At 51.0% G+C, this 21,552-nt stretch overlaps 1 protein-coding gene across 1 annotated transcript in view; it reads right to left on the bottom strand.

The window, feature by feature from the left end:
* CD9 (CD9 molecule) overlaps window positions 1-21,247 on the bottom strand; it is a 33,268-nt gene extending 12,021 nt beyond the window's left edge. Inside the window, exons 1-2 of the mRNA XM_041736880.1 lie at window positions 21,040-21,247; window positions 292-394 (exon numbers count right to left, since the gene is read on the bottom strand). Of these exons, the coding sequence (XP_041592814.1) occupies window positions 292-394; window positions 21,040-21,105 (169 nt within the window). The 5' untranslated portion in view covers window positions 21,106-21,247. The remainder of the gene's footprint in view (window positions 1-291; window positions 395-21,039) is intronic.
* Window positions 21,248-21,552: the final 305 nt, after the last annotated feature.

Raw genomic sequence — 21,552 nt, 5'->3', positions numbered from 1 at the left:
TCAGGGACAAGCACAGAGGTTCTTAAACCCTCAAGAGTGGCAGCAACTTTGGCAGAGCCAACTTCCTATTGGGGGGATGGTCAGAATGCCAGACTTAGTCAGCATGATAAAAGAAACCACATCAGTCAAATGCAAATTCCTGGGCGCAACTACACAAAGCAAAGCTTGAAAGGGACATGACAGGCAATGTGGCCAGAGCAAAAGTCTTTCCGAAGGCCAATCCCTGGATCAATACAGAATCTCTACAGTTAGAGGAAGTACCAAGCACCCCCACCCCCCCAACCACCTCACCTGTGTAGAAGCTAGAAGGCTGGGTGTCTTGCTCAAAGATGCTCTTGGTCTGAGAGTCGAACCGGAGCCATAGTCCAACGGCAAGGACTGCAATCCCAGCAAGCTGTAAGACAGACCAGACGTGGGCATTAGTCCTGGCTGCCAGGGGGAGCACAGTGCCACAGCACGGGAGGGGAGACTTGCAAAGGGCTCTGGGACCACCCTTGGCCTCTGCCTCTGTCTCTCGCTGTCCACCTGGTAGTGACAGTAGCCAGGGGATTGAGATCCATTTGTTAAAAATATCAGCAGGCTGGGAACAATTCACTACTAGCAGTCCAGCGGTACAGTGGATACTTCATGGATGCTAGAATACTATACAGCAGTGGAAACGGATCACAGTAGCCATGCGCACTATGCGTGCACCTCACGATGCCAAACTAAAGCAAGAGACACAAAAACATGTACAACGTGTTTTCTTATAGTTAAAAACTGCCCTACTGTTTAGGGGTATATGAAAATGACAAAGGAAAAGAAAAGAAAAAGAAAGCAACTGTCATAAAGCCAAGTGTGGGGTGCCCTGTAGGGGGAGGGAGGGAGGGAGGGAGGGGGGGATTTCTGGTAAGGGAATATAGCACTTGCAAGGGGGGGTGTCTAGGGCACTGGCGATGGTCTACCTTTGGACTTGGGTGCTGAGCTGTGGATATTTATTTCCTAATTATTCGTTAAACTGTTTGGGTTTCATGCACTACTCTGTGTATGTGCCCTATGATGACAAAGGAGACAAGTTGTTTGTTCAGTGGGCAGTTAAGCACCAATGAGGGCAGCTGTGAATCCTCACAAAATCACCAGGCTCAGTAAGTGAGACAGCAGGGTCTCACCTGAGTGGCTCCCACCTGTCCTTTCCCTTTCACAAAAGCAAACCTCACAGGCTGAGCTGCCCTGGTCCAGGTTTGAGGCACGCACTTCTGTACAAGCGATCCCTGTACACGCGATCCCTGTATACATCCAGACACCACACGTCTGAATGATCCCCCAATCTTCCAAAAATTCCATTTCGTAGGTGGGCAAGTTGATACTGGACCCTAGGGCAGACTTGGCCGCTATGGAACAGAACCAGTGGGACAAATCCTGGCCCGGCATTGTTGATCTAGAAGCCTGTGCAGGCAGACCCCTACCGAGTTGTCCTCCTTCCCTACTGCCTCTCACTGGGACCAGGACTTGCTTGACGTGGACTCACAGGCTGCAGTGCACGTGTGACTCACATGCGGGACGAGTGAGTGAGTGGCTCTCTGGGACCCCCCTTCTTGCCAGAGGCGCCGTATGTCAGAGCACTGCTCTTCAGGGGGCCTGGTCCTCTGCCCAGGGAGCTGGGACAGCCCATGGGGTGGCCAGGTCTCTCTCTAATTGTTTGCTCCTTTCCTTTTGCTGGGGGCTTGGCGGTGGGTTTAGTGTGTCAGGTGGAGGTAGCGACTGTGGCGACAGGGCCTCTGTTTACAGTAGGGTCAAATCCTTGCTCACACATCCAGCGATGCGATTCCACAGCGAGGCTCTGGAATTCCTGGCTCAGAGTTCTACTGCCTCAGTTTTCCAATCTGTACAACAGGAATGGTGAGATGTGGCCTTCCCTGCTTTTTAAGTATGGCTCAAAATAAAGGAGGTGATGTGAGAAGTATTTCTGAAGGAGGTACCAAGTGGGCATTGTGAGAATAACTTGATCAGCCCTCAGGTCACCAGTGTCACTCTCCTCCCCACGGAGGACAGTCATTCACTATCTCCCGAGACCTCTTAGCTCCCATCTGGTGGAAGGCAACACCAAACGTCCGGTAAGAAGTATGTGACACCAGATGCCCCGTTTCTACACAGTGAGGAAAGGAAAAACTCCTAGATGCCAGGCTTTCCTTCTTATTCACACAAGACTTGCTGGTGAGTGAGGGTCTCCTGGCCTCATCAAAGACAGCAGACATGGCCCTGTAGGGGAGAAGTAGGGTCTCTCCCTCATTTCTAGCCTGGGTACCCAGTTCAGACTGCGTGTTTGAGACTTCGGAGTGCCACTGTTGGGCCCAGTTGGGACATTCCCATATGTGGGACATCCCCGTATGCTGAGTTCAGGACAAGCCTGCATTAAGTGAGTCTTGACAGTGGTAGGCAGGCCCTGGCCTAGCTCCCCTGGGGTCCTGGAGAGTTAACAGAGAAAGGCAATACTTTCTCCTCTCCCTACACCATAGGGAGGCCCAGTGAGACCCCTGGGCAAGGAGACTGTGGCTGCTGGCCTCATTGTGGATGTGATGGTGTTAACCTGAGAACACCGTAGGCAGGGGCTTCACATGCACTGGAGGGAGGTCTCAGTTTCAGTCAGCACTTGGCCACAAACCTTGTCCTTGGTCCTCCCTCCTGCCCTCATCTTGCTGGGGCCTAAGAGAGGCCCCTAGCTCTATGCTTTCTTAGTTAGGCTCATTTCTCTCTGGGAATGATTCCATGGATAACAATGGGGTACCCATATAAAACCCACCATGGTTTGGCCTCTTCCATTTTATAATTTTAAGGAGCCTGGGCCAATGTGTAGAAGTCCAGTCATTTATCTGGTCTAGGCAAGGTGGTGGCAAGCAGAACATTGTGCTGGAGAACTGGAATCAGGAGAAGAAAGACTTCAGGTCTCCCTTGGGGTGGGGAGGTCCCACACGTTTGGATCCCACCCAAAACCTAGCAGCATCCTAGCATCAAAGCCACAGAACTTCACTAAAATGAAGAAGAAGCACCTGGCTCTGGAGAAATGGAAAAAGCAGTCACTGACCCCAGTTTCTTATGCCTATAAGCTCACCAAAGGGAGGTGGGGGAGGAAGGATCAAGACACCAAAGTAGAAGGCTCGGGCAGGCCGGGGAGCACATGGCTTACAAAAATCAGAGCGAGCCCTGCTGCCTTTCTGGATTGAATTACTGAGTTAATTGGCCTGAGAGGAAGATATGTAAGTCATGAGCTGCCCTATTTTTTTTCTAACACTATTGGAGAAATTGCATCGGTTGGCTGGGTCTCCATGGATGGCCCGGGGTCACAGGGCCACACAGAACTGGCACCACCTAATAATGGCTCATGGTTGTACAGGGGGCACTATCTATCCTCCAAGAATTCGCTTTTTGGTGTGGCATGGAGGGGTGCCCAGCCCACCCCCACCTGGCTCTCACCCCTAGGAACTTGGAATACCGGGAGAAAATAAATGGCAAGAACCAGAGAGAGCCGTAACTCTGGAAAAAAGGGGCATTGAGTCCATTACGAAGGGACTCCATAAAACAAGAAAACAGGGGTCTGGAAGGCCAAGAGGGTACCGGTTTCCTCCCAGGTTAATGAGCTGACATGTAGCCGGAACACTGGCCTGTACAGTTACCACAGCTGCCATCTTGCTCGTGCAACAATGCAGGGATCTGAGCAGGTCTGATGGAGATGTTCAGTTGGCCAACTCTAGCTCACTCCTCCCCCACCCCCGAAAAAGAGTGATCTGCTCAAGACCACAACCTGTGTGGTGGGGATGGAAGTGCAAAGTCCAGAGCCTCTATTCCCAGCCTGAGGCACGATGGAGTCTATCTGGTGACCTCCTTTCCCAAAGGAAGCCAAAGAGAAACATCTTGGTTTTGCTGAGAAAAGCTCCTTTGCCTTCAGGCCAAAAATGGTGTCCTATCCATCCGACAGAGTGCAGAGAAAAAGGATAGTTACCCCTCATTGTTCTATTGGGAATTCTTAAATTCTTCACATGTGTTGGTTTTTTCTTAGAAGATAACCATGAGAAAAACCTAAATTGAGCACATTCTACAAAATACTTGGCCAGCACTTCTCAGAACTGGTAAGGTCATCTCGAGACACCAGGGAAGACAAGTGTCCCAGATCAGCGATGAAGAAGACATAGTAATTGTCACGTGGGTCTCGTGGATGGGACCCTGGCACAGAAAGAGGACCTGACTGATAAACAAGTGAGAGCCGAATGAGCCTAGTTAACAGTAATGTACCACGTTGGTTTCTTAGTCATGACACATGGAGTGTGGTAGTAGAGGTATTAACCATAGGGGGAATGGTGGGGGATAAAGAGGCTCTCTATACTCTCTTTGCAACTTTTCTGTAGATATGAAACTGTTCTAAAACTAAGAATATTTACATATACATATGTGTATGTGTGTGTGTGTGTGTGTGTGTGTGTGTGTGTATTTGGGACTTCTCCGAAGCTTCCAGGTCTTTCTATCCAAAATTCCAAACAGAAACAAACCCTCTCTTCCTCTAGGCTTACTGCTCCTGGTTGCCGAATGTTCTGATACCTGCACCTTAGCTGGTGGCTTACAGCCTCCAGGTCCCCAGAAAGTAGTCACCGTATGACACACCAAGCCTGCCTCCCACCCTCCATGTGGGAGCGCAGCCATTGCCCAAGAGTCTTACATGGCTTAGGTCAGTCACTCAGTTTTAAGTTTTAAAGCATTAACTGTGTCTTCAGGTTTCCTGAGGTCTCAGCAGCATGACTCTGCTGAACCCTGACCCCACATCTTCCTCAGCTGCCCCTTAGATGGTATCACTCAGGTTCTCAAATAAGTCTCATGTGTTCTCACCTCTGCTCACACCAGCCCTCCCTCCTGGAAGGCAGTCTTGGCCACCTAGGCCTGCTGCTTCCCCATTAAGATGTCCTCAGTCTCCCCCTAAGGGAACACAATCCCATGAGCTTTGAAGGTGTTCTCTCCAGTGCCCTTCCTCTCATAGGTGTGCTGGGGTCAAGTCTCATTAGAGCACAAGCTCCTTCAGTGCCTGGCTGCTTCTCAGTCCTTCTAGTCCCCTGCTCTATCCACATCTAGGTCATGATAGTGAGTAATGATAAATCGGTGAACAAAGCATCAATCAATCAATCAACAAATATTTATCCAATAAATGAGAGGATTACTTCAATGGGACAGAATCTCAAACTCCCACGAGAATCCTCTCTCTCTCTCTCTCTCCGGTCCTTCCTCTTTACTTCAACAAGCCTCCTCTCCCATCTGGCTTTTCATTCAGATCCAACTTCTACTGTCTCACCACCATAGGCAGAAACAGCCAAGAACAGTAACTTGTCCAGAGAAAATGCTGAGAAAGACCCATGAGGGCATGTGATGAATACTGCAGTGAGACTGAGGACAAATCCATGTGAAGTCTTTTGAAAATGAGAATTTATGAAAAAGCCATGAGTCACTATCCTTGCCCCACAAAAAAATCCAGTTTGACACTCCCATCTTTGCTGAGCGCACAGGTAACCCAGTCCCCCATGGCTTATGCCAGTTTCAGGGAACATGAACACCTAGCAGGGCCCCCACTTGGGCCCTGGTCATCTCCTCGGCCACCACCGAAAGCATGACTTGCTAAGGGCACCCACGCCAAGATGAACACTCCAGTGAGTCACACCATAAACCTGACTGGAGGGCCAGGCCCAGAAATCTTACACTAAAACACACCTGGAGTTATGGGAAATGTCTTTTAATCCCAAAGGAGGATTGAAAACAAATCAAAACGTAATGCCACTTAGGGGCACCTGGTTGCTCTGGACCCTATGCCAAGTTTGCAAAACTAGTTCTAGTTAGAAACTGAGGAAGTATTTACATATATTCAGCTCCACTATCGGAAACGCTTGAACAAAACCTGCAGAAAGATATGACAAGAAGGAACAGTGCGTGTGTGTATGTGTGTGCGCACGTGCAGGTAGCACTGCATCCCACCCCTCAGGTGGAAAGGGCCCTGTTTGCCTTGGACAAATCCCACTTCAAAGAAAAAATCTTCTCATGGCAAACAAACTGGGTGGTCTTGGCGAGGCCCCCTCTTTCCTTCTGTAATACGACCTGACTGGTCAAACTTTTTTTCAAGGACAAAATACTCATTATGATTTCTCTAACCAACTGCCTTAGGAAGCCCAGAAGAGGGAGAGTGGATCATTCTCCACACCTGGTTTCTGAGGCTGGCCTCAGACTTTCAGTAGTCACACCTGCACTTTGGTGGGGTTGGAGGTAGGCAGCAGTAGGACAACAGGGGCAGGGGAAGGAGGGGTACTTGCTCTCCTGCTTCCTTTTCATTGTCCCTCTGGAAAACAATGCCCGTTTTTGTTACTTTGGTGAACCTGTGCTCAAGGAGATGCTACCACATTCTTCCGGAAGGGGCAGGTGGCATTACAGAAAGAATGACAGAGCAAGGAGTAGGAGGCCCTGGCTCTGCCACCTGTGCCACTCAGGGCCTGGTCCACGTGCGGTGGGTGTCGGAGTCCCTGGAGGGAATTCTATATGTGTGCATCTGTCTCAGTCCCCCATCCTGCCAGGAGAGTCTCTGGCACACTTCTGCCGAGAAGTCCTGGATTAGCGGCAGGCAGTGGACTCTGGATCTAACTCTGGTCTGCCACCTAGGTGCTGTTTGACACTAAGCACTTTCCTTGGCTTCCCCGAACCAGGGTTGAAAGGGGAGGATTAAATGAGGTAATGCATGTACAACCCTCTGAAAACCAGGAAAATAACGACAACAATAAACCTTGAGAAAGACACAAGATGACAGAAGGGCGATTCCTGGCACTTGGTGGCTGTCCGTGTGTCCCTTTATGATCTGAGGAGGTGGTTGGGCAGGAGGGAGCAGGGCAATTAAGGACACAGGTTCTGGTTTCTGTGGGTCTGTGTGAGTGCCCTGTGGTGGAGGGACGATGGATAAATTTACCTTCCCCACACCCATACAAGCCTCCCAGAGCTCTACTAGGATGAGACAGGAATGGTAATTTGAATTACCTCCAGGGGAAGGAGGTATTCATGGAGCAGACCAGAGAGGAAGGGGATTTTACCTCTTTACTTCCTTCAGAAAGATATGCCAGAAAATAAGTCTTCAGAAGGCTACTTTAAGGTTTTTTTTTTTTTTAAGATTTTATTTATTTATTTGACAGAGAGAGAGCGAGCACACAAACAGGGGAACAGCGGGCAGAGGGAAAGGGAATAGCAGATTCGCCCTTGAGCAGGAAGCCAGATGTGGGGCTCGATCCCAGAACCCTGGGATCATGACCTGAGCCGAAGGCAAAAGATTCACTGATGGAACCACCCAGAAATTCCTTATTTTATCTTTTGTAAAAGGTACCAAGCTTGGGAGACCTGTAGGCACACAGGTGGCACCCAGAAGTCAGTAACAGACCCAATAGCAAGGATGTGAGTTTCCCCTACCAGCATTTTCTGGGCCCCCAAATACCAGTCACGCTTTAAGAAAGCCTCAGAAGTGGAGATAAGGGCCTCTATGTTCACACAGGCTTCAACATTTAAAAACAAGTCAGGCCACCCAGACCTGTGGGCTTGGGCCTCACCCATCTCCATGGTAACCCTGGCTCACCGCTGACTGCCAAGCCTTGGACAGGCTGATTCACTGTCAGGAGGCTGGGCCAGGCACTCACTGCAAGCACAAACAGGAACCCAGTCCCTACCACCTCTTCTGATCCTCTCCTGGCACGCTTCTCTGCCACCTCCAAATGAAGGCAGACGCAGTCATTTTTGGAAGGGCAAAGGCACCCATCAGTGAGCAGCGGCTAGAGTCCTCCTGCACCCAGGCCCACTGTGCGGAGACACCACAAAAGCCAAACCCTGCTCTGCTGAGCAGGAAATACTGCCATGACTTTGCTTTCACTAAGGATCACTAGTAAAATGTTACTTCCCAGCAGAATTTAAAGATATCAGCAAGGGTTTGTTATTAACTTTAGTTTTATTAGAGGCAAGTAGAAAAACCCCAGAAGAGACCGACAGTCCTGGAGACTAAGTCTCTCCAGGAGTAGGATCATCCTAGAGGTCATCTCAGCCCTCTTGACAGCTTCTGCTCTGAGGCTTTTACCAAGCCACCCATCTGGGGACAGTGCTCAGATCTCCAGAAGCTGGGCCACTGGGAAACTTGTTTCTAGACCAGCAGATCACACCATGTGGTCCCAGGCCAGCTGCTGCAGTAGCACCTGAGAATTCATTGGACATAAAAATGTACAATCTCTGTCCTAGACTTAACTGAACTAGGAATGAGTGGGGTGCGGCCCAGCAATCCCCCCCCCCCCCCCCCCCCGATGATTCTAATGCCTGCTCACGTTTTGAGAACCAATGCTCTAGGCCTTGATGTAAACACTGAACTATGGAGAAGGCACAGAGAACCGTTCTCTGGTGGGGAGTTCTGAACCCAGAGGCTAGCTTTCTAATAGCCAGGGCTAAAGGGCAGGAAGCCATGGAGGGAGGGTGGGGTGGGGGTACGAGATCTGGCTGGGCTCAGCTCCCCACAGGGAAGAATTTCTCCATTCCAATTTACACCGCAATTTAGAGAGTGTGGGCTCAGCAGTCCCCCCTGGTGCTGTAGAGCCACAGGACCACCCCCAGACTGCTACAAAAGGACAGCTAAGGGGGAAGATACAGGACAGGTCCACGGAAGGAAGCAACAGGTATGAAAGAGATCATGGCTGGACAACTCCATGTTGAACCCTGTCAGCCTGGGAAGGCATAGTAAACGGGTCAAGTTAGAACCTGTGTTTGGCTTCCAAGTAAGTTTTCGCACAGGCTCAGCCCTGTGAACTCTCCTCCCCAAGAAGCCAAAATGCCTTCCACAGCCTCTGCAGCAGGGAACTCTTGGTAAAAACTTCCTCCAGATTTCTGCAACCTGCGTTTTCTCTAGGCTGGGCTGCCATTATGTACAAGCGGATTCTTCTCCTCAGCCAACCCTAAATTTTAGGGGGAAGAATTTTTTTTAAAAGAATACATGCAGAGGCTGATGGGTAATGACATTGTAGGTGAGTGTTGGGTTGACCTCTGGCAGGCTTTTCTGTCTGTGAGCAACTCCTTCAGAGGCTAGAGAAAGGATAATCAATAATGTAATCCCAGGAGCTGTTATTCCCGATGAGAATCAATCCATGCATGTCCCACTTTACAGGAAGTGACTGGCCTACACCATCTCATTTAATCCCCTCATCACCTTTATTTTATAGATGAAACTGGTTCCAGGAGGTTAAGTAACAACTCTCTCAGAGAGACACACCCAGCAAGAGGCAGCGCTCACACGGAGTCGGACCACATAAGACATCTCAGAGCTACTATCCCTCCTGACACTGTGCTCCCTCCCTGCTCAGCTGGTGAATGGGAAGACTGGAAACCCCTGAGAACTTTCCTTGGGGCATAAGAAGGGCCTCTGGACGTGCTGAATTTGGCAAGATGCTCTGCCTGAAACCTTAACCTGCCTGCTGCAGTGCTGTGATTCTAGACTCAGGGCACTAGCTCCAGTCTAGGGGAAGGCGAAGGGGGATGGAGCACACCGCCACTCACTTCTCCTTGGGGTTCCTTCTCTCTCTCTCCTTCCCCTCCCCCTCTGTTGAGGGTGGGAGAGGTGGTGGTTTCAAGCCCCCCCATCACGAGGTAACAGGGAAAATGCTCCCTTCAGGGACAGCTCTGCCTCCTTTTTTCCTTCCTGCACAGTGTCCACACAGAAGCCACGGTGACTTGGGCTCAGCCCCACTCGAGGTATCAAGAAAGTTCTGATCTACCTCTTTTTGGGAAGCATGGACAATGAACAGGAGAGGTGCTGAGGCCACCCTTCCTGGTTTGGAGGCAGAGATTTCTTCTCCCATGGCTACTGTTAAACTCCCAGTTCAACTCCACGAAGGGGAGGCCTCTGCCAAATGGCACCAAGGCTATGGGGCCACATGCAGCTAAGGGCAAAGCTGGTCCCCCTCCTCACCCACCTTTCCTACACAGCGGGAATCTCTGAAATGGGCATTTTGTGGACAGGTGGAAAGATGAGTTCTCTAATTCACTTTCTGAAAGGGATGGAGCTTCATGGTAACATTTCAGCCGGGAACAATCCTGTGTGATGCAACGGAAGCAAGGAGACATGGGGGAATGTGAGTGTTTAGGACACTTCAATCTCTGAAATGTTCTGAGAGGCAGTAGTAACAGTAACTAACAGCCATAACTGCCAGAAGGAACGTCTGAGCTCTTGCTCTGAGCCAGGCACTGTGATATGCTTGATATTAAATATGCCATCATTGGGGCACCTGGGGGGCTCAGTCAGTTAAGCCTCTGCCTTAGGCTCAGGTCATGATCTCAGGGTCCTGGGATTGAACCCCACATTGGGCTCCCTGCTCAGTGGGGAGCCTGCTTCCCCCCCTCCACATGCTCTTTCTCATAAATAATCTTTAAAAATGCCATAATTTTTAACAACCCAATGACTTTGGTGGTATTATCTTCACTGATCAGATAAGGAAAGTGAGGCATAAGCAGAGTCAACATTTGCTGCCTCCCCCAGGAATCTGCATTTAGGACAAGTCAACTCCTCCCATCCCCAACCACCACCCGGGTCATCATAAAGCGCCCTGCCACCATGTGCTGCTCTTCTACCATACATCAGGGTGGACCCTCCAGGAGGTCAACAGCAAACCCAACCATCCCTGAGAAGCCAGGCCCCCGGGCAGGCACACTTCTGCCTCCTGCGACCACTTACTGCCCTCAATACTGAGAAAATGATGACACCTATCCCATCCCCTATACAATTCAATATTTTAAAAAAATCAGAATCAAAAAATAAATATGAAGAAGTTAAAAAAAGTGCTTGTCTTTCCCATGAAGCTTGGGCATACCTGCATTGCTAATGTCCTGAGCACCTGCTTAGGTTGCCTGCTGACCTTGCAGAGATTCACTTTCTGGGGATTCTGTGTACTTGAGGGGAGGGGGGATGTCGGGAGAGGGGCTCCAGGGTGGAGGGGTTCAACAGCTACAGCATATGAGTGCCATCAGTTTGCTAAGCGTGGCTCTTTGGGGCCAACATGTATTCCAGCCTGGCCTCAGGCTGGTGTACGGCTAAGAGGGGAACCTGCTTTATAGGAGCAACAGTGGGATTTCCCAGGGAGAAGAGGAATATGAGGGAGCTAGATTTCTATGGTAAGGTCCTGCTGCCCCTTCTGAATCTAAAAGGGCTGGCTGAACTGAAATAGTTATGATCATCTCTTGAAATAGTTATGATCATCCCAGTTGGAGATGAGGAAATGGTCTCAGAGAGGTAAAATAACTTACCCAAGGTCACAGAGCAGGTATGGAGCAACTTAGCCATCAACTCTCTCTTTCTGTCACATGCATAGCACTGGCCACACAGAGGTCAGTTATTCGACTGCCTGTCACATTCTTGGTGGAAGGGAGCTAGCGAGGTCCCCTCTCTGGGGTGTGGCAAGGGATGAAGGGCCTTGTAAGCTTTTTTTCAGCACACCTTTATGGTAATGAGGCCGCGACCTGGTCTGAACAAGTTCAAGAGTTGAGAAATCCTCCCTTCCAAAGACAAAGTCAGCATCATTTAAAAACCAGAGCCCTTATTCTGACCAAGAGAGGAGAAAAGTTTTAGCTAATATGGTATGTTAGAATTAAGTAGTTTGGGGATGAAGGATCCAGAGGGAGGGCCTCTGCCCAAGATAACCTCTTTCTAAACAAGAAAACTCATTGCAAGTTTCCATGGCCTGCTTGCCAGACATGGAGCACACATCAGCCAGCCCATAAATCTGTTTTCTGCTGAAAACAGGCATTCTGATCTTAACCAAAATCATCTGATGTGGGGGATTGTTTTGGGGATGTTTTCCTTTAAATTCCAGAATACCACACATTTGTTTTCCATTGTGTATGCCTAAGATGCCTGGCGATTACACACACACACACACACACACACACACACACACACACACACGCTTTCTCTATCTCTTTTGTTTATACACTTTAGCCATGTGGACCAGCTAGCTTTCATTCCATCTGTGGGATTGGTTACCACTTGCTTGCATGGCCCTGAGTGGTGGGAGATGCCCCTTTGTTTATACCTTTTAAGCAATGCCATGTGGTGTGTGGATTGGCAGTGTTCGCAACAGGCAAAGCCAGCACGGCTCAGTTCAATGGCCCTCCTTCCCCATCATGGGGTGTTCTGAGCACAAAGCCAGGGGAGGGGCAAGAGCTGAGGTCTCCCAACTGCTGTGTCCAACCTATAATCTATCGTATCCCTTTGCCATGATCTCTGTCTTCATTTCAGGTCTCTTAATTATAGCTGCCATTTTCACAAGGCGGGTTTCAACTTATATGAAGATTTTGGGGATAAATTTAGTACAGTCCTGTAAATGTGTTTTCTCTTATGATTTTCTTAATAACATTTTTCTCTGGATTGCTTTATTGTAAAAATGTAGCATATAATACAGCATACAGAGTATGTGTTAATTGGCAGTTTACGTTATTGGTAAGGCTTCTGGTCAACAGTAGGCTATCAGTAGTTAAGTTTTTGGGAAGTCAGAAGTTATAAAGAGATTTTTGAGTGAGTGGGGATTGGTGCACTGTTCGAGGGTTAACTGTGTGCTCCTGGCAGCTAGCACTTTGATACTTGCTATGTCCCACACCCTGCCTGCAGCATTTCACTTGTACTCTTTTTCACAATAGACCCACCAAGTAGGCAATATTTACTTCCATCTTTTAGATGGGAAGACTTGGACACAGCAGCAGCTCATCTGAGATCACGTAGCAAATAAACAGCTGAGCAAGAACTTGAACCCCGGACAGTATGATTGTAAAGCCCAGTTTCTCTCTGCTAAACTGTCTTTTTGATCAGTGTCGTTAATTTCAGAGTCAGAATTTTGTACTTTTGTCCTGTCTCCTTCCCGGCCATATCTGATCTCATTTCAAAACTGTACCTTCTATTCTCAAAGGTCCCAGGAGAGCCCACCTGGAATAGCAGAGGGCTCTACCTTCTCAGGATGGGAAGGCACCTGCAATGGCCACCTGGCCTGGAGGTGTAACCTGACCCTGGTCTCTCTCTGAGCCCAGCTGCATGATAGACAGAGTTGAGAGAGTTGAGAGAGGTTGAGAGAGAGAGACAGACAGACAGAGACAGACTGAAAATGCATTTCTTCCTGCTGGCCTCTGGCCCAAGAACCTCATCCACACCCTTGTTGCATTGGCCAGAAAGTCAGTGCGGACACAAGCACTGCTCTGGGAAACAGATTCCCCAGAGTAACTTAACATTTCTTCTCATCCCATCTTAGCTACTGGTGCAAGTCTGGCTGCCCAATGGCCACCGTCCTCGTGTCCCCTGTAGGAATGGCCCCAATGGGAAGCCCAGAACCCATAGCACCTTCCTGCCCTTTCCCCATAGCACCATCCTGCCAGTGAAGGGCATGACCATAAGCCTGTGTTAGAGCCCTGGCTATGGAGTCCTGGGAGCCACCTGCCCCCAGAGGATAATGCCAGCTTGTCATACTAACAGGTGGGCCCTCCTCAGCACTAGGAGAGGAGCTAATTTGTTTGAAATAAGCTTTCTAGGTCTCTTAGGGATTATCTGTCTTAGGGAGTCAGAGCTAGAATATGGTGGGAGTGGGGAAAGTAGGACCAGAAGATGTTCTCAGGTTGGCAGAAAGGAAGCTTTAAAAAGCTTGAGCACAAAAGTAACAGATTTAAATCCATAGCCCCGTATCATGAGAAGGAACATGAAGCATTCACATTGCATCAGGGTGAGCAGGAGATAGAGTCTTAGTGGGAAGGGATTCTTGTCTCTGGACTGCATATTCTGCTCCCAGAGCAGGGCTGCTGCGGGGATCAGGGGGCTTGCTGCCCACTGTGTGGGGGTGAGGTGGGGGGGCACTGATGTGAGCTAATGAAAACCAGCACACTGCAACTGCTCACCTAGACGGGAAAAGGTGATATGGATTTGAACCTGTAAATAACTGTCTTAGTCCATTTCGGCTGCTATTAGCAACTACCATCAATGGGGCGGCTTAACAACAAAAAATTATTTTTCACAGTTCTGGAGACTGGAAAATTTGAGATTGAGGTACCAACAGACTTGGTGTTTGGTGAGGAGATGCTTCCTGGGTCACAGAGGGCTGTCTTCTTGCTATAATTTCCCATGGTGGAAGGGAGGAGGGTGCTCCCTGGGGCCTCTTCTTTTATAAGGGCACTAATGCCATCCATGAGAGCTCCATCCTCATGACCTAATCATCCCAAAGGCTCCAGCTCCAAATACCATCACCCTGGGTTGCAGGATTTAACACTTGAATTTTGGGGGGAATACAAACATTACAGTCTACAGCACACTATCGTTTTTAAAAAACACCAAATTTCTATTGACTTGCAAAGCAATGAGTTCACAAGTAGGATTTTGCTGATCTATTTAAAGTTTTAATAAATCAGTTTTATCATTTATCATGCTATTGATTCAATCAATGTGGGTTTAAAGATAAAGCTAGAATGCTATAGGAACCTGTTTTGAATAATCAGACAGTTTTACTGTCTGATTACTTTTATTGTATTTTTAAGCCCCAGTCAAGGATTTCCTGCTATGATCCATGTGTTGTGTTGTCTTTATTCTTGGACACTGACATGCAGCTCATAGTGGGGCCAGAAGGAAGGGGCTGTGTCTCAAGCAATTTGGAGGCGGGAGCTTAGAAGTCACAAGCCATTGGCCTCCCTGGCCTGAGAGGTGTTCACTGGAGCCTGGAATACACACTGAACATAATAGTAACATGATTAAGCTTTGAAGGCTGACTTTCCTAACAGAGCCAGCAAAAGTCACTGTTTCAGCATCCCTGTACAATGCCCGGGATGTGGACTGAACAAGAAGGACCTTTAAAACCCAGATTTCTGGGGCACCTGGGTGGCTTAGTCGGTTAAGAGGCCTGCATCCGCATCCGGCTCCCAGTAGGGAGCCTGCTTATCCCTCCCAGAGCTCATGTTCTCTCTCACTGGCTCTCCCTCTCTCTCTCAAATAAATAAATAAATACAGATCTTCAAAAACAAAAACCAAAAAACCCAGATATCTGATTTTTCTCCAAATCAATAGTCCTCATACCTCTCTACCCAGGGATCTTTGCTAGGATCAAATGAATCCAGGCACCCTCTCCATCAGAGGGCTTCACCTACCCCTGCTACTCTGCTACTCAATCAAACTGAATATCATCTCCTCAGGAGCCCAAATCCCTCAACAATCCGCACCCTCCCCCTCCCTTTCTAAAGTCCTCAAGGGGAAGGCCAGGAGAGGTTGGCTGATTTTAGCCTCTATTTGGTAGGGAAAGAGGCGGAGGGAAAGTCAGAACTCAGTTCTTCCTAAACAAAAACAAATCACCCAAGCTATGGGAAAACCCTAACCCAAGAAGCAAAACTTAGCTAGAAGCTCATAAAGTCAGATTCTTCATGTGGACTGGAAATACAGAGAACACTCATTAAATTAATCGAGAGTCAAAGCCACTCCTTGGGCAATGATTAAGCTGAGAGTCAGAGCAAGTATGGGTGGGGAGGCTAGCTCTCCAGGCTAGGCTGCTCTTGATCATCAGGGAACTTAGCTTTTCTCAAATCACCCCCAGTCTCTGGGTAGTGGCGAGGCAACCCCACTGCTCATGGCTGAAACACGGGATTCAGAACAGAGAAGAGGCTGCCTGGAGACCAAGAGAGAAAAACTAATATGAGGTGTTCATTGGCCTTCAGAAAAAAGCCAAAAAAAAAAAAAAAAAAAGGCATATCATTTTTCTGGAGGCAGGTCTTACTGATTTTGTGGAATTCCCTTAAAAAGTAAGTTAAGGTCCATGAGTCTAGGACGATGGCACACAGTACTTAAAAACCTATTCAGAACTAAGGACTTTTTCAGGGTGGTGGAGGTGGTTGGGGCAGTAGAGGGGGGGAGCTGGAATTACCGGATGGATGTAATTATTATAAAATTATCTCATCTGGAGACAGGATACTGCTTTCCACAGCTGCATGCCATCACTTGATGGAAAATGAAAATGTCCCGGGACCAGCATTACTTTTTCCACAGAATGCAACAGGCAAGTGATCTGCAGTCAGACTTCAAAACCATAAATTAAAAAAAAAAAAAAAAAGTATGTTAAGATTAGCCCTTCTGGTCTCCTGAATTCCATCTGTCCGTTGCAGAGGACATTTCCGAGGAATTGAGAACATGGGGCCAGCAGGCTCTTACCCAAAGTTTCAAAACCCTGGAACAAGGAAGTATGGAAGAGATGGAAAAGACTGCTTCTGCACCTCTGTAGTGGAAAAGACCTGGGGGGGGGGGGGGCAACAGCAGTCCCACTGACCCCCCCCTACCTGGGGAGTGGGGAACGCAGAACAAAAGCACGCACCTCCTCAAACATCACTCTCTTCCTGGCTGGACGGACACAGGTCTATTGAGAATCCTCCTTGTCTAAGGCCACAGAAGCCATGATCACCCATGGCCTCAGGTCCCTTATCCTGACCCACAGCCAGATGCACCCATACCCAGGAAAGAACAGTTAAGGCTCCTGTTTTCTAGAAGAAAAGATGCTTTTGCAGGTTCACAGTGTAATTATGAAATTCCAAACGGTGCGACCCAAAGCCACACCTCCTTATAAAATTGAATCGTACCGGAAAACAAACACACAAGTCAAACATGGGACACACAGCTCTGTGTCTAACAGAGAAGATTCACATCTAATACAGAAGGGTGTGCGGAGGCCGACTGAGGTCTGAAGCCACAGACCGACTCATTTAGCTGAGTTGGGTGCTCTGGCAAGGAAGGCCCTCCGTGGGGCTGCTTACTAAAGTGGTTTCAAATGCCAGGGCCTCTTCCTTTGAGTACAGAAGAGTAAGGTCCGGAATGGTGCCATGGGCCACTCTGAAAGGAAAGGGGTAGAGTGAGGAACCCCCCTCCCCACAAAATCAGGAGTCAGAGCTTTGTTGTTGACAACCATTACAGAACAAAGTGAGGGGCAAGCCATCAAGATTCTGGGGAGGGGAGCAGTCCTATTTTCCTTAGCAGATGTAGACACCTGGTCTCGCCCCACCCCACCTGTCCCCAGACCTGCCGGCCTCAGTACAAACAGGGCCAGCTTTACCAGGGCTCCTGCTGTCTGTGTGCTAAAGGTGGAGAGCCATTTTAGGCAACAGTCCCAACTGCTGGCTCAGCCCAACCACCAAGGCCAAGAGCTTCTGGAGAAAGCAGCCCCTGCCACTTCCCTGGGGACATCCCCTGCCCTGACCCCAGAGCCTGAGGTCTTAGGGTCTCTCTGCGCTGCGGCTTATTTTCATAAGTGGGGCTGCCCCACTGTCAAAACGTGGTACCACACATAAAATGGAGAGGGTGTCCTGAAGTGGGAATCCCGGAGGTAGGGTGGGGATCATGAGGCTGGCAGTGATTCAGGAAGAGGAGCAAAGGAAGGGGTAGGGGGATGTGTGTGGAGTGTGGATTCCTGCCTACATCCCTGTTTTCAATTTCTACCCTCCTCTGGGAAGTGCTCCCACCCTCCCCACTGCCTAAATGTACTTCCAGCTGTGGAGTAACATCGGCCACAGCTGGAAGTTTATGGTGTCTGGGGAGAGGCTACTGTGCCAAGGGCATCACACACACTCTGTCATTTAACCCACAGCAGCTCCATGGGGTAGACACCAGCTCCAGCCTGGTGATGGGGAGACTGCATCCAGAGCAGCCCCACCCAGGGCGACAGAGGGAAATGTGAAGTTCGCAGGAGAGAGACCAAGAATCAGGCCCTGGAGGTAAAGGCCCAATGATGCCAGGCTCTGAGGACAAGTCTCGGTAACAACCCCTGTGCATTCCCATCTCCTGACTCAGATTTTGGGTTGTGTGGCAAAGTCCCGAAAGGGACGGTTTGCGACCATTTGTTTCAACCCGTTGGTTTTACAGATCAGCAAACTGAGATCTGGAGCATACAAACCACCTCCACAAGGTGTTCAAGTGACAAGAGGACAGAGGTAGACCAATACTCAGGTTCTTGTCCAGATTTCCACTGTGTTTTTTGGGAGTGGGGGCGGGGGCAGTGGAGTAGGTAGGGCAGTCTAGAAGAAAATATAGAAACAACGGAGAGCCAGGAAATTAGAGTTGTGGGGATGTTGGATGAATATATTGGTTGCTGGTCTGGCTGTGAGCATCAGAGGCCCTACTTGGGGAAGCCAGAGAGGGTAGGTTTAGCTGTCACCCAGGGTCCCATAGGGCTGAGGCCAGGGCTGGGGCAGAGGTATACCATCTTTCCATCCTGATCATCCCACTACCACTGAGGTAGGCTTCTCTCTGGGTCCTGCTAGGCCACCCATTTCAGCATCCTTTGTTCATGAGCCACTGGCCTCACAACTCCTGTTTTTCTTTTTAATTTTATTTTATTTATTTATGATAGGCACACAGTGAGAGAGAGAGAGAGGCAGAGACATAGGCAGAGGGAGAAGCAGGCTCCATGCACCGGGAGCCTGACGTGGGATTCGATCCTGAGTCTCCAGGATCGCGCCCTGGGCCAAAGGCAGGCGCCAAACCGCTGCGCCACCCAGGGATCCCACAACTCCTGTTTTTCAAGGCCCACATCAGATCCCAAATGCCAAGTGTATAAATTCCTGGTCTTGGGAGAAAAAGGTAACTGGTGCCATCATAACAATCCAACCAGGTTCCCTATAAAGATATTTTTGAGAGCTTGTGTCTACCCAGCTGACCACGGCAGCAGGCTGGAAGGGGAAGTACACTGGACTTTAAGCTAGTAAGACCTCCCTTCAAACTTCTGATGCTATCCTGCCACGTGTCCCTGGATAAGTCACTTTACCTCTCTGGGGATTAGTTTCCTGGTCATCAGTACCATGGGGATAATGGTTCTAGCTCTGGCTTGTATCATGGGACTTGGAAAAGGCCTTTGCAGACTGTAAAATGCTGCACAAGTGGATCCTTATCTCCTTTATTCTATCATTTCTACAAGGAGCTTGACACAGGACTACTGAACAATCGTTACTTCAGAAAAACGTAGCTTCCTCCCCCAACACCAGCCCATTACCAGGTCCCCTTTTTGATTTCACAATGGAGACCGAAAAGGGCGGGACTCAAGTGTGGGACCCGGGCGTGGTGGTATTGGTTCGGTCAGTCTCTGTGATCCTGGGCCCCTCTGTGGTTCTCCGTTTCCTCACTGTGGATATGAGGGGCGGACTGGATGATCACTAAAGTCATTCCTAATTCTGGACCCAAACATTTCCAGATTCAGTCATGTCCGTTTCAGATGACATAGCTGACCAGCAGCGCCTAGCCCAGGCAGGGGTAGCTTTGAATATGGGTGGGGTGGTAGTCTGGAGACTATAAAAGACTGAGCAGACACCAGAGGAGCCCTGGAACTTCCCAACAGACTCCTGCCTGTGCCACAGGGCAGATGGGGGTGGGGGGTTGGGTATGAGGGTCTCTGGGAGTCTGTGGTTCCTTCCCTGCCTGAAATCCTGATGCAGCCTAGGCAGATAGATGAGGACGATGCAACAGACTGGTGGGTGAGATTGTGCTGGGGAGGAGAGAGGAAGAAGACTCCCCAAAGGACAGGGGTGGGGTGGGGCTTATCCGCCTTCTCACATTCTTTTCTGGTGCCAGAGGTTGGTGAGAGGAGGAAGCCAAGCCTGGGAGCAAGCTGGCTGGCTGGCTGCTGGTGGAAACACCAGGAGGAAAGAATGCCCACTGCTGAGGCAAGGTAGGGGTGGGTGGGTTCCTTAAAACAGGCCAAGTGTTGGGCAGGGGCACATCTATGTGCCATCCTCACTAGAACATGGGTTGTGTATGGTGACTCTTGCAAGGGCAGGTCAGTCTCTTACTGGCAGCTCCTGAGAGAGAATTAAAATCTCAAGAGGTTTGCTCCAAGGTTCCTGGGGACCCCAGTGACCAGCGCCAGGGGAGTAAGTACCATATAGTTTTTGTTACAAGGCTCTGGTGGCATGCCCGTTTCTAGAGCCATCTCCCTGGTGGCATAGGGGCTGGGCTGCCTTTCCAAACTCCTTCCTGACTGCAGAGGAACAAACACTGTCCATCTGTGTGCAGGGGATGTGGCCCTCAGACTCAGGACACACAGGTCCCCTATTCCTTGCTTCTTTCTGTCTCAGGGTGGTCTCTTAATCCCCCCAAGAGAAGGCGCGGAGGGGGCATCCCCTTTGGCGCTGCCTCCATCAGACTTTGCATTTGCAGAGAGGGGTGAGCACGGCCAGCAGTGGGAGTCGGGCAGCTCCCGGCCTGGCTTGGCGTCCTCTCCAGGTGAACCGCCACTCTCCCAGGCCCCGCCTCGCCACTGGGTGGGCGGGCTTGGGGGTGTCCGGGAGGCGGGAGGGCCCGGGCTGCCAGTGGGCCGAGGGCACCTGATCTTCCCCCGGAAAAGGAGAAACACAGGACTAAAAGCGCCACCGGGCAGCTGCCTCGCCTCTCCCCAACTCTGAGCTCTCTCCGCTTCAGATACTTATCGCCTTTGGGGGAAAAAAAAAAATCCAGACAAGCTAGTCTTTCAGGTAGTTTCGAGGGAGTTCCGACTTTCTCACGGCGGCTCAGAACCCGGCCGGCAAGCACCGCCTCGACCGTCGAGGGGGTCCCAGGCCTCGGTCCATGCAGAAGTGCCATCAGCTCTGGGCTGCACCCTCCCCGCCCCACTTAGGTCCTCCGAGCGCCCGCATCGGCCCCTCGCGGGACCCCACCCAGACCACGAGCCGTCCTGCCCGCCCCCCGGGAGGGGCTGCGCTTCTCCCGCCGCCTTCCCCTGCTGCACTCGGAGGGGCTGGGAGGCGAGGGGGCAGCCGCGGACCCCACGCAAAGCCTCCGCGGGACGGGGTCGGGGCCCCCGCGCCCCCTGCCCGCGCCCCCCGCGCCCCCTGCCCGCCCCGCCCCGCCTCGCCACCCCGGCCCCGGGGGAGGGCGCAGCTGCGGCCGCGGCGCCCCGAGTCCCCCCGCCCGGCGCCCCCGGCGCGGCCAGGGTCCCCGACGGACAGGTGGCGCCGAGGAGCGCGCGCCGGCCGCTCGCCCTCACTCACCCAGAAGACGAAGTTAAAGCCGAAGAGCAGGTACTTGATGCACTTGGTGCCTCCTTTGACCGGCATGGCGCGGGCTGGCGTGGGACCGGGGACGCGGCCGGGACGAGCGGCTCCACTCGGGGCCGAGGCGGCGGCGGCTGCGGGCGGGCCTCGGGGCTGCACTTTTAAAAAGTGCCCCTCCTCGCTGCGCGGCCGCGGTGCGCATGTGCCGCGGACCCCGCCCGGCCGGCCCGGCCCGGCCCCACCTGCCCCGCCCCGCCCCGCCCCGCCCCCGGGCCCGCCCCGCCCCGCCCCGCCCCCGCCCCGCTTCCCCGGCCCCGCGAGCCGCGCCCCCCGACCCCGCACGGCCCCTTCCCCCGCCGCCGGCCGACCCCCTCCTCCCAACCGTCCCATCGCTCCAGGCTCCCCTCCCCCCGCTTTCACCTGAGAGCTCTGGGGCGCCTCGCCCTTCGGTGCTGGCCTTGCGGATGCTGGGCGTCCCGCCCGAGCCCCCCACGTTGGGAGAGTCCCTTG

This window comes from Vulpes lagopus, chromosome 21 (genome assembly GCF_018345385.1).
Source record: "Vulpes lagopus strain Blue_001 chromosome 21, ASM1834538v1, whole genome shotgun sequence".
Lineage (NCBI taxonomy): Eukaryota > Metazoa > Chordata > Mammalia > Carnivora > Canidae > Vulpes > Vulpes lagopus.
Note: the sequence above shows the minus strand (reverse complement) of the source record. Positions and strands in the feature narration are given on the sequence as shown.